This window comes from Calonectris borealis, chromosome 1 (assembly GCF_964195595.1).
Source record: "Calonectris borealis chromosome 1, bCalBor7.hap1.2, whole genome shotgun sequence".
Classification (NCBI taxonomy): domain Eukaryota; kingdom Metazoa; phylum Chordata; class Aves; order Procellariiformes; family Procellariidae; genus Calonectris; species Calonectris borealis.
In genome coordinates, this window is record NC_134312.1 from 132,273,019 (window position 1) to 132,285,599 (window position 12,581).

At 39.6% G+C, this 12,581-nt stretch overlaps 1 protein-coding gene across 1 annotated transcript in view; it reads right to left on the bottom strand.

The window, feature by feature from the left end:
• PHEX (phosphate regulating endopeptidase X-linked) overlaps positions 1–12,581 on the bottom strand; it is a 111,205-nt gene that overhangs the window by 14,429 nt on the left and 84,195 nt on the right. Inside the window, exon 16 of the mRNA XM_075175032.1 lies at positions 2,195–2,249. Within this exon, the coding sequence (XP_075031133.1) occupies positions 2,195–2,249 (55 nt within the window). The remainder of the gene's footprint in view (positions 1–2,194; positions 2,250–12,581) is intronic.

Consider the following 12,581-nt stretch of genomic DNA (forward strand, 5'->3'; position numbering starts at 1 on the left):
CTGTAAGGTAATTTGTATGTGATAAATTCTTCCCTACTGTTTTTTTTCCCCCAAGTACTATTGCAAACCTTCACTAAAAAACGCTGGTTAAAACTGTACATTTCGGCAGTGGAAATGTCATCATTTTGTATGACAAATTTGTAATCTTGTGTAGCACACAGTGAAAATTACCCATACTAAATCTATATTAGACTTGTTTTCCACATCTGAAGTAAAGTGGTTATACAGGATCTTTTGCAGCTGGAGAAGTATAAAAAGAATAGCACAAAACATGTAAAGAGGTCAAGAAGAACCAATAAACCCTATTACTAAATACATCTTATTTTTCTTCTAAGGTTCTAGGTCACCACGAGTGGCAGGGACAAAGAACATGCTGGTGCCCAGGCACTCCTAGGGCTTTCCCCAGCTCCAAAAGATGGGGTGAAGTATGGGGTGAATTTTGGCCTTTGCTTCTGTGAACCCCCTTCAGCATTTTGTCCAGCTCAACAACATTTTTGCCAGAAATGCTCCCAGCCCTGTTCATGCTCTTCACTTCTGGGGCACAGCTGTACAGAGATGGAGGGGATTAGGTGCCACCCAACAGGTACCATATTAGAAGGGAACTTTCTGGGACTGGGGAGGCTCAGAGGACTATATGGAAGCTACCAACTCAGGTAGTCTGAAGTCTCTATTTCAATAAATCTGGCACTGAAGACTCCTAACTATGAATGTTAGCATTTGAATCGTATTTTCTTTCATGTACTGAGATGTAAAGTGATAACTTAGCTTCCTTTTATGCAAATAGATGCAGCTGTTTTATAGTGGTTATGCTGGAACAGGACACTGAAACGCCACTAAATGTTTAATATTTGCTAAATCAGTTTTCCAGGAAGTGCTGATGACTTTTTGACGATTTTTCTGTTCCAGTGCCATGTACTGTTTCTTTTAAGCAGACAGAAAACAGATCCAGAATATTTCAAGGACAAAAGCAATCCATTGTCTGATATAAACCAGCTACATTTGTTTACTAAATTTCATTTTGATACGTACTCAAGCAAAACCAATTTAAGCTAAGGTAACCTTTAAAGAAGAGAAATGAGCAAAGTATAATTCTTTGAAAGAACCACAATTTTATTGCTATGGCAGAAGGTCAGGGTACAGAGAAATCTCTTCAAAGCTGGAAACAGGTCTACAATAACCACAGCAGAAAAAAGTTCACCTTAGCAAGAAAACACTTTCTTCTATCCCCAATTACCATTTAGAAAGTCACCTGGCTCATAAGAATTCTCTTTGAATACAAATTCATTTGTTCCTAAATTGAACGTGTCTCTCTACATATATTGCCAAATTTCCTGTTTACAAGGAGACATCCAGATTGCAAGATGGTGAACCCAAAATGTTTTAAAAGTTTGATTTTTTTTTTAACAAAGATTTATTAAGGATATGTTTCACCAGTACCTGGCTTTACATAACTGCAAAATAACTTTCCGAAACTGCTGTCAGAAACTTTTCATGGCCTTATCCTGCCCTAAAATAGAAAGTTATTGAACTGCACAAAAGCAGTGATTTTTCAAAATTAAATATATGTGACCTATAATTACTCTTCCTCAGCTACAGCAACACATGGACCTACTCAAGCAATCACTTATGCACATGGAGATATTCTCATGCATCTCAACAGGCACAGGTGAAGGCCCACGGTTAATCTTAGATATTAGCAGAAAGTGAACAATAAACTGATAATAAATGGCTTCTCAGGGTATTCACTTCTGTTCAGGAAGTGCTAGTTACCTGATTTACAATTCCTTTTAATACCTGCCATGTGCACACTGCTGCATCTGCCTACTATAGCATTAAAACACTTCCACTCAGGTGCACTTAATTAGCAATTCCTGTGAGAAATCAGTCATCCGTTTAAGACAACAGCAACACATACAGCTCCCAAAGGTAAGAAAAGTTATTGCACAAAGCAGCAGTTTTCAAAGTCTGGTTCTTCAATAGTAAAAGCAGGATGCAACAGGGAAGAACACATAACACAAGGGCCAAGCTTCCCCTACAAAAGGAAAACACAGTATTCCTGTGCACTACCTGTTGGTCATCTTCAGCAGCGTAGCCTTCTTCTCCATGCCCTCTTCTCTGTCTATACGTATTTCCAATACCTTTCTCTGTTATTCCTCATTTCCAGGTGTAAGAGGTTCCCTGATGCGGTACTTACCTAGGATACTCTGTTCCCCAAAAGAAAGGCTTTTGCAGTTCTCCTGCTGGGAATCCTGCAATAGCAAAAAAAAACCAACAGTGAGGTCCCTAGTTCAATACAGCTGAATAACAGTCACAAGGCCCAAGGGTTTGGATTTTATGACCTTTTTTGTTTAGTTTCAGAAGGTTTTGCTAGAGGAGCTTTCCCTCAGGTGATAGTTTCAGAATGCAGTAGAGAGGATCTCTGAGAAGAAGCAGAGATCCTCCCTCCCTCAGGACCACAATGGCAACAAGATGCTGCACTACAAGAACTTTATTTTCTTCCATGACTACACATATGTCTCTGTATGTAAGTGTTTGTGTTCCTGTTAATAAACACCTAGTGTTTCCTGTGAAAAAGAAGAAAACTACTGGATTGCCCTCAAATGTTGACAGATCAACAGAGAATATATAGGCAAAATGCAACAAGAATTAGGAAACTGTTAGCTTAGTGAGGCTTCAGTGCAGCAAGAGACACATGGAAGTGATAAAATGTAAGCCTAATTCTATACAGTCTATGAAAATCAAAGGTAAATGAACATACTCAGGCACTTCGGTAAAGGAGAGCCATAGACTATTAAGGCTGTAGAGTCAGTCTAGCTACAGGAATTACCTGGCTGCTTCTGGTAGACTAAATAGTTGCCAAAAACCTGTCACTGGATACACCGTAGTGAGTGATGATCTACTGATGTGGCACACAAGAACCAAAATTGTTCCTCAAATTCAAAGTCACAGGTCTATTTCTAATTCCTGGATGACATTTCACTGCCATGATTCTGAAGACAGTGGAGCTGAACGTGGTAACGTTTTAACAGCCCAAAGAACCGCTAAATAAAACAGACACCTATGGTCAAATGCTGGTGAAAAGTGCAGTCCTTCCAGGCCCAAATGTGGAATTTGATATCTCATGTCAGGAATTCCCACCTATAAAGCACAGGTAACCTACTTTGAAGGTTACCTCACATGAACATCACTTTGTCAACGAGGAACCAGTTTCCTCGGGTGATTCACTTGCTTTTCCAGGATCCTCTGCTTCAGCTTATGGGTCTCTCTTCAAGAAATCACCTGGCCACTCAGATCAAAACAAAAACCATGTTCACTTGATTCTGACTCTATTCAGTTTTTTGTTGATAAATAGGACATGGATTTCTTTGTATCATCTGAGATAAATTGTCAGGCAAGATTTTTGTCCTTTCCTTACAAAGTCTTTAAAGACAATATGCTGAGTGTAGTTCATGTCAAACGATGTGGCAAGTGGCATGTCCTCTTGGCATGCCCATCTGCTTTTTTCTGCTGTTCCTCCCTGGCTGCCTTGACCGCCTATTTGCAATTAGCTTACAAAAAGTGTGTTTTCCAAACTTATTTTCTGAGTGTTTTTTTCTCTTACTTCTCCAGATGCTGTTTTGTTGTTTCAAGCATGTTATCATTTGCTTTTCCAGTGCTACAAAACACAATTGTACCAATGTCAAGGACAAAGTTTTCCTGATCAACTTTCTTTGCTGCCCAGCACACACAGAAGAGATTGACTCTGTATGTTTTTAAACATCTCACAGCAATGGTACACTCACGCAACCTGATGAAAATTGCTTGCTAATACGCTAAGTTAAGAGCTGGTGTTAAGAGCTAGAAATCTAATCTGAACTACATTGTCTGGTTCCTTTCAAATATTGAACCTCAGCAAAGGTTTTTGGACATGCCAAAGAGACCATTTAATGAAGGAATCATTAGGGTTTGCTAACCCTGAATGATCCTCTCCCCTCAACACCAGATGAGAGGAACTGTGGCCAAAATGAATAAATGAGCCCATACTGAAGATGGTATGAACCAAGGCAGCACAGTCACTCCACAAATCACGTTTAGGGATCACACAATCCTGTGCACCTGTCACCGCACCAAAAGGCTATCAAGATCTTGCAATGAGCTGCAATTATTTTGTCCAGGTATAGACTTGTGTAGTGAATTTGCACTTGTCTGTGTGCCAGATAGAGGTAATATACATTATTTACAGTAAACGAGGTGCAAACCTTCACTCAGGCTCATCCACTAAAGTATAATCTAAAGGTATCTTCATAGGACGTTGCTGAAACACCATCAGATGTGAGTTAAGCCATGAGATAAAGTTTTCACTAAGTCATGTGAATGAACGGTCCTGAATCCATACAACAGGTTGATAATTATTTTACTCAAAGTTAGGATCCATTTTAGGTAAGACATGCCTGAGCATAGAGCATATTGAAAGAGTGGTTTCTGCTTCTTGGCAGCGGCGTGAAACACCTTTGTAGTTTGGTTGCACTAAAGGAAGCTTAGGAAGTATTTTCAGGCCAATGCAGGATCAGAAGCCACTCGAACGTAATACGCATTTAAGCAAAAACTCAGGGAACTGAAATGTATTGCCTACAATAGGATTTTTTTTCTTTTTTTGAGAAAAAAATACTATCTAGTTTTGAAAGTGAATCTTGTGCAGCTAGTAAAGCAAAGATGTCCTGTTCTCCAGAGATTTTTAGCGCTAAAGGATGGAGGGTGCTTGTCCACTATTCCAACACTACAAGGAACAGATTCAGAGTCGGCAACATCGGGCATGCCTCTGTATGCAATGTCTCCCTCAGGCAAGTATCAACCAGATCTTCCTTGGAGGGAATAAGGATAACAATGTCCTACACCTAGAATCTCCTTGAAATTATAACAGGAGATAGATCATCTGACAGTTTCTTATTTTGTGCTGTTTTGAATCCCTCAATTTAGGAAATTCCCTTGTGAAGCCTTTTTCTTGCTTGCTTGGTATATTGTACCTAAAAGAATTAATGACAAAACTCAGAGCGCTCATAGTAGGCTGTAGAAGCAATAAATACTAATGGGATTATTTATATGCCACTGGAATTCAAGTAAGCAAAGCACTGATCTGGAGGAGTAAGTCAGCCAGACTTCAGAGAATTTCACATCTCAAGGAATGGATACAGGCACTGGGAAGGTACTTTAAGCTAACGCTTCACCATAAATTTAGACTGTAGTGCATCTTTTCATGCTTTCTCCCTCTATTCAGTCCCAGAACAGGAATATGGGCTGAAAGCCTCTCTCTTCGTACACTTTATTGCTAGTGCAGGCTATTACTCACCAATTGCAGTGTGTTGTCTTATTACAGACCCCACACAAACTTATCTGCCATATGTAGGACCTGGACTTGCAGAATCTGCCTTGCCTACCTTCTTACAACCTACCTACTTTTGGAGCACTGTCGTAGGACTGCAGCATCATTCTGTGATAGGCACTGGTGTCACATGCCACAAGAACACTGGAGGTCTGTGGACAACCGAGTTCAAGCTGTCACAGAACAGCATTGATTCCCTACATCCATGGGGTCTTACAGATGGCAAGGTGGGACTAGATCATCCTCCAGATGGATTGTGTGCAACTGATCACAACTTTAGATCCCAGCAGTTCTGATCACAGCCCTTTAAGCCCAGCAATTCAGCCAGTTTTCAGTCCACCTGACTATCCACTTGTCTAGCCCATTCTTATTTGAGAACATTAGGGGAAACAGTGCTGAAAGTCTTGCTAAAGTCAAGACGAATCACATTCCTGGCTCTCCCCTCATCCACCGAGCTAGTCATCTCATTGTAGAAGGCCGGTAAAGGAAGCTGTTTCCAGGATTTACTCTATCGTATACACAGGGACTGATGTGAGGCTGACCAGCTTGTAGTTCCCTAGATCTTCCTTCTTGAAGATAGGAGTGACATTTGCTTTCTTCCAGTCCTCAGTCCCCAATCACCACAACCTTTCAAAGATAATCAAGTGGCCTCACAACAACATCAGCCATTGTAGGTGCACCCTGTCAGAGCCCACGGACTTGTGTCTGCCCAGTCTGTTTAAATATTCCCTAACCTTCTCCTCCTCCACTGAGGGTAAGTCTCCTTGCTCCAGACTTCCCCTCTGGTCCCAAGAACCCAGTCTTACTAGTAAAGACTGAGGCAATGAAGGCATTGAGTACCTCGGCCTTTTCCATGTCATTTGTCACCAGGTCCCCTGCCCCCATTCAGCAGTGGGACCATATTTTTCCTAGTCCTTCTTCTGTTGCTGCCACACTTGCAGAAATGTTTCTTGCTGCCCTTCACATTTCTCACCAGATCTCCAGGTAGGCTTTGGCTTTCCTAACCCCTGTGTCTGGACCCTTGAACAGTGACTCTTTGCTGAACTTTCCTCTTACTCACCTTACTGCTCTGGAATGCAGTGGCATTTCAAGCAGTGGAGTACATCTGGCTTACTTCAAATATTTCACCCTGAATTTATGCTGATTTTGAAGCTCTGACAGCACTCTTTACCTGCACAGGACTACTTTTAACTTAATTGAAGACTTCTAGCTTCATTTTATCCATTATATCAATTTTCAGCCTCTCTCCACAGCAAGGTGCTATAGAGCTTCTTAGAATGTATTTTAAATTTGAAACAATTTTTTTTTTTCACCTTCATGGGGGCTTTACTGCCATTAATGAATCCATTTACCAGCTAATACCTTTATGGTATTATTATACATACTTTGCAGATGAGTGCCCTGAGACTCAGTGTAATATTGTTACTTCACCGAGGAGCAATGACGTTTCATCTGATAGTTCACTGAAACGATGCAGACTAATAATGGATGAAGTAAACTAAAAACACGTGAGATGGCTCACCAAATCATGAGGAAAATTGGAGTTCAAATCTAAATATGAACTCAAATTCTGCAGTTCAATTACATTATTCAGTTATATTGCATGATATTTTTAACTGAGCAAGACAAGGTCTAGTAAAGCCTTATTCCAAGTCAGTGCATTTACAATTTCCAATTATTAGTCAGTTTGTTTAAAGCAACTTCTGACAGGCTAGTGAATCCAGTATGTAAATAGTGGATATGGGAGACAGCTGTGCTAAATTGTGTGATATACAGGGTACTCTGCTGATTTTTGTACTGGCAATTCTCAGATGTGTTTAAAAGCTGTAACTTGCTTTTCAAGTGTCATTGAATCAATTCAGAGGGAGAGTTTTAAAGGGATAAGATATAAGCAGAAGACTAACTGCTGGTCAGTAAACAAAGGATACTGAATTCACATAAGGAATTAAACATGAAAACAACTAGGGTGTTGGTTAGTTATCTAAAAACAGCACAAAGGTCAGGATACGTTTGTTTAAAATGGTTCCACAGACTTCTTTTTGGACAACTGAATCTCTTCCCAGTGCTTTCAAGATGACTTTGCATGTCCTGCTTGGGCTCTAGCTGCCAGTCTTGATGGGCAAGGGTCTTCTGCAAGTTCTCTCTCAGATATGCCAGATATGAGGAAACATACCGGATGCTGTAGAGCATCCCAGACAGCTTTGAGCACCTAGATGTAGGTGGTTGGGATCAAACTCTCTGCCACAACATGGACCTGAATCCTATGCTTAATTTCAAGTTTTATCCTCTGGACACAGAGGACAGAAAACACAAATTGTGTAACGCACAGTAACTGTTCCATGTTTTGCATGAGTACAAAGCTTAACTTTCTGAGGAGTAGTGAATAAACTCATTAACAGATAAAGAGAAGTGATGGTCTTTAAGCAGAGGACTTGGCAGCCTTTGGTTCAATTCTTGGCTCAATTTCTGCTTCACCCAACAAGAGAATCTTTGCTGCTCATGAAAAAGAGAGAACCCAGCATTTTCCAAACTCAATGGGGCAACGTGAGGAGAAACATGTGGTGGTTTGTGAGGGGCCAAGGAATACTGTATGGTAAGGGACTAGGAAACATGTGAAAATACCTGTTTTTACAAGAAACTTTAATCTTTATTTTCTAAAGGAAACAACTCACTAGATTCCCCAGAAGAAAAGAACAGAACAAAGAACCTCCTGCTTTATACTTTTATAGATAAGAATTTTAGGAAGAAGAAATAAAAAATGGATGTCAGGATCATGCATCATCTCACCTGTGACCGTAATTAAATAAAAGCTAATACTGGTCATTAGTAAATAGGAAAAATCGAAAACGAGGGCTCACTTAAGAACACTTAAAGCTTACTTAATAACAGGGCTTAGCAAGTGTTCAGTCCAAATCTGTTACGTTCATTAACCTCCTGGAAACTAATGGCACACTTGAAACTACTTCATCAATAACCTTCCAATTAGCCTCGTTCTTAAGGGAAGAGAAAGTTCCCCTATGTGCAGTCCCCTTGTCCTCCCCCAGCCACAGCGCCGTGTTGGCACTTCCTTGGCTCCTGGCAAGATAAGAGTTCTCCCTTGCAACTCACAGCATCAGCAAGCTGCCAGCATCAATATCTGCATGCCGCTTTCTATAAAGATGATACTTATTGGCTAATATGAGCTCTCATGTCTGGTTTTCTCTATGGATGATACTTCAAATGTAATTTTAAAATTCTGGTTTAGATTATATCTTCTTCCTGTAACATGTAATGAAGACGCTCTCTGAAGAGAACTCTTGACTTTCACTAGAGAACTGCAGTACAAGCACAAATGACTTAGAAGGAGCATGGGTATAAACTTACAGAGATAATATCAACAGTAGTTAATTCTCCAATAGATCTATTCAAGCTTACACCTCATGAGTGTGTTGCTTATATTTGCCTCAGTTCACTGTAAATCTCCCTTTCATTACTGTTCACAACCCACAAACGTTACTGTTTTAATATATTCTAAAGGCATAAATATTTACGCTTGGAAAGAAAACTAAATACACCAAATGTCTAATGAGCAGTTCCCTTCTATCTACATATTCAAGGGCCAATATTTTAGTGCTGTAATGAAATAAAACCTTTCCTTCAACAAAAGTATGCTAGCATACTTTGATCATCACTTGTATCTATTTTCAGCATGTATTTGTTGACTGCTTTAGAGCTCATTAGAATAAACAGAGTCTTTGCGAAAGTGTTTTTGTGTTCCAGTGATGATAATTAAAAAGATCGTTTTCATGCTGCTTAGATTATATGAAGTGTGCTTAGGTACCTTTTTAGAATCTAAAGGCAATGACATGTACCTGTTGCCCTTGTTAAGTACCTATAATTGAGGGGAAATTGACTAACAAATACAAAGAAAATTGAAAAATTATTCAAACCGGAATTGAAAAATGATTAACGACCATTAGAAACTTGCATGGTTGTTAATCTAAGACACTTTGAATTATGGAAGAAGAGGAAATAAATAAAAGAACTCATGTAAAGAGAACATCAGGAGTAAACTTGCATAATAATAAGATAAAAATATGTACCATATTTTATAACTCTGCTCTTTGCAGCACATCTTACCTTGATACATCTATTTATTTCTCCTTTGGAGATATTAACGCAATTGTTGGCCATTCAAGTTATCAATAGTTTAGTAATGAAAATTAAATGAAACAGTAACAAAGATAAGGTTGGTTGCCCTAAGGCGAGGCAAAATTTGTTACAATCTACTGTGTGTGCAAGTTTTGTTGTATTCTCCCAAATCTAATAATTTTCTAAATCATCTAGTTTCTACTCTCTATTAATTTTCACTTTTAGTGAGAAAAAACCTTTTCTTTCAAGTAATTGAGTAGTCAAGTAAAAAACACTAACAGCTTGCCCATATATGAAGGTTGCATGGACTTGTGTGGAGATTGCAGTGATTTCTTGTTTAATGCTTATATCAGTGATACAGACTACCGAGACAGAAGAATTTGTAATGTTTCCATCAGGAGTACTCTGAGCCTGTACTGTACTCTGAGCACAGAAAGCAAAAGCATCTTCCTAAAGTTCAGAAGCGATCAGAACCTCCACGTTCTCGTCCGCTTCTGCAGATACCTGATGATAGCCCCTTTTCAGAATCCATGGTGCAAGGCACTGATGTTGCTTTTTCTCTAAACTCTTTCACGAAGCCCTCAGTGACTAATCAAGTTTGGAGTTGCTGTGTTTATTTTGATAACATCACACAGTACCTTTCCATTTCCAAATTGAATGGTCTTAATTTTTAGAATCAACTTTGGAACCAACTATTTTCCAGTTAATGTAGAAACTGCTTTCCAGAAACAATTTCTATTATGCACTTTAAAATTCTCATTTCTCAAATTTCCCTTCTTAGTAAACTCATTTACCAAGAGCAAAAATAGATGGGCCTTGAACATACTAAAATCTAGTTTGCTCACTGAAGAGCAGGGGCACTCAAGCAGATGAAGAGCTCATCTGCTTCATTCTCTTATTTCCAGCAGTGACCAGTAGTAGATGTGTAGGGAAAGAGCATCAGGCACTTATCTGTGAGGTAATTCTTCTCCTAGTATATCTTTCTACCTTCCAGCAACCAGTAGCAGAGGGACCTGTCCTCCTGGACTGAGTTTATATCTGTCTGTTCTTTTGTTCAGAACAGAACGCCCTCATTTTCAGATCATCTGCTAATACAGTGACCAGCACAGGTCCTTGTAACGCACCCCTCCAACTATTTTGAAAACAAGTAATTTGTTCCTACCTCTTTTTCTTATCTCTAATCAGTCATTAATTTATGAAAGGACCTTCTTTCTTGTCCCACGACAACTTCCAGTTAATAGCATTGGGAAAGAATCTTATCAAAAACGTTCTATGGAAATAAATATAGTATATCAAACATACTTACTTGCTTTCTGAATTTAAAAAAACTCTAACAGACTAAGAAAGCATGATTTTTTTCTAAAAGAAAAAGCAAAAACCAAGTCATGTTGACTCTTCCCCATTATATCATATGCTTATTCATTCTCTCTTATTCATTCATGTTGTGGTCACGACCAGTTTCCTTCATAGAGGTGCTAGAATGAATTTGTATGCAGATCCCTCTGGATTCTCTTCTGAAAAAAAAGGATTTGACACTTGCCACACCTATTCTTCCTGTGCTAAGGCCACTATAAGTGATAAGCTATACAACAAAGCTGGTTGTTCGGCAATTGCAATTTCTTGTCTAAGTTCCTTTGAAACACCTGAGAGGATATTATCTGGTCCTTATATTTGTCACAGTTCATTTTATGAATTTCTTCTAAAGTACCTTCTATTGATAATAGATTTGAAACACTTCCTGGGACTTACCTCCCATAAGAAAAAGCTCCAGGATAAGAACTTCCCAAACTCTTACAATGCAAAGAATTATCTTATTTTTATGCCTTAGAGACTCTCATCTTTCAGTGTATTTGAAAACAGGTTATTATTATTTTTTATGCTCTTAGAAAGTGGGTCCTCAAAGTCTTTGTGGGCTTGCTATACATACTTTACATTTAACTTGCTAGAGTTCATGCTTATTTCTTATTCTCAAATGACTCTCTTCTGTAGAACTTCTTTTCTCTTCTTTAAATGGGCCTTTAAAAAGGCCACAGTTTTTGTAGCATACCACCAGCCCCTACAGAGCTTTCTATGGATTATTACTGAAAACATAGCTGCAAAGCAGTAAGTTAATAACTGCTGGGAGTGAGATTTGCCCAGCAGATACATCACGCAATATGAGTATGCATAGGCTCACAAACTTCAGTCTCCTGCAGTGCAGTTCTTTCCCAGTAGCATTAATGGGAACTCCGCTGTGATGTAACAAATACTTATCAGCAACTTCAGACCTGAGCATGTTCCTCCCACATTTCACAGGGGTCCCTTCCCCTGCAAATCACACCGGCCAGCAGTGGAAGACCGTTTGTATTGTGCCTTTCTGTGAATCTTCCCTCCTATTGCATCATTTTTAGGGCATGATTACATTTGTACCTCTCTCTCAGGTAGGAGAGGCTTTTGTTTAGAAAGAGCCACCTAAATTCTTTTCCTCTTAGGAACAGTCCTAAAAGGACAGTGAGCAGCACTATGGAAACTTCAAGGTCAAGTGCCAGCAGTACAAGAAGGTCAGCGGTTATGATAGAAAATACAATTGCCTCTACACCCATGACTGATTGGTTACGTTTGACAGCTCTCTGCTTCGTGACACTGTTAGACACAGCGAGTGTGAAATTTAGCTTCAGTGACCCCAGCCTCTTGTTACAGCTTTCTTTAATGTGCCATGGCAGAGAGGCTGAGAGAGCTGAACGCTGCTGGAACTTGAAAGGACCCAATATTAAAGAAGACATAACAGAGATGGTTCTCATTTCGCACTGGCTGGGCTTCCTCTCCGTTCACATGATACATCTGAAGCAGCAGCGGTGGCCGTGCTTAGCTCAGCAGGAACAGCAGCTGTCATGCTGCAGGGGTACCTCGGAGCTGTGATCAGCTCGGGGAAGTCTGCCCCAAGTGCTCCCACAGATGATCAACAGAAATGTGGCTGCTTAATGATGGCAGCCCTCTAAGGTAGAGTGGTCTAGGCCACAATTTTAATCAGAGCAACTGCCTAATTATCACGCACACTTTACAAATGAGCTCACTTAGACACAGAAGAATTTAAGTGAGTGGTCTGAAGGCA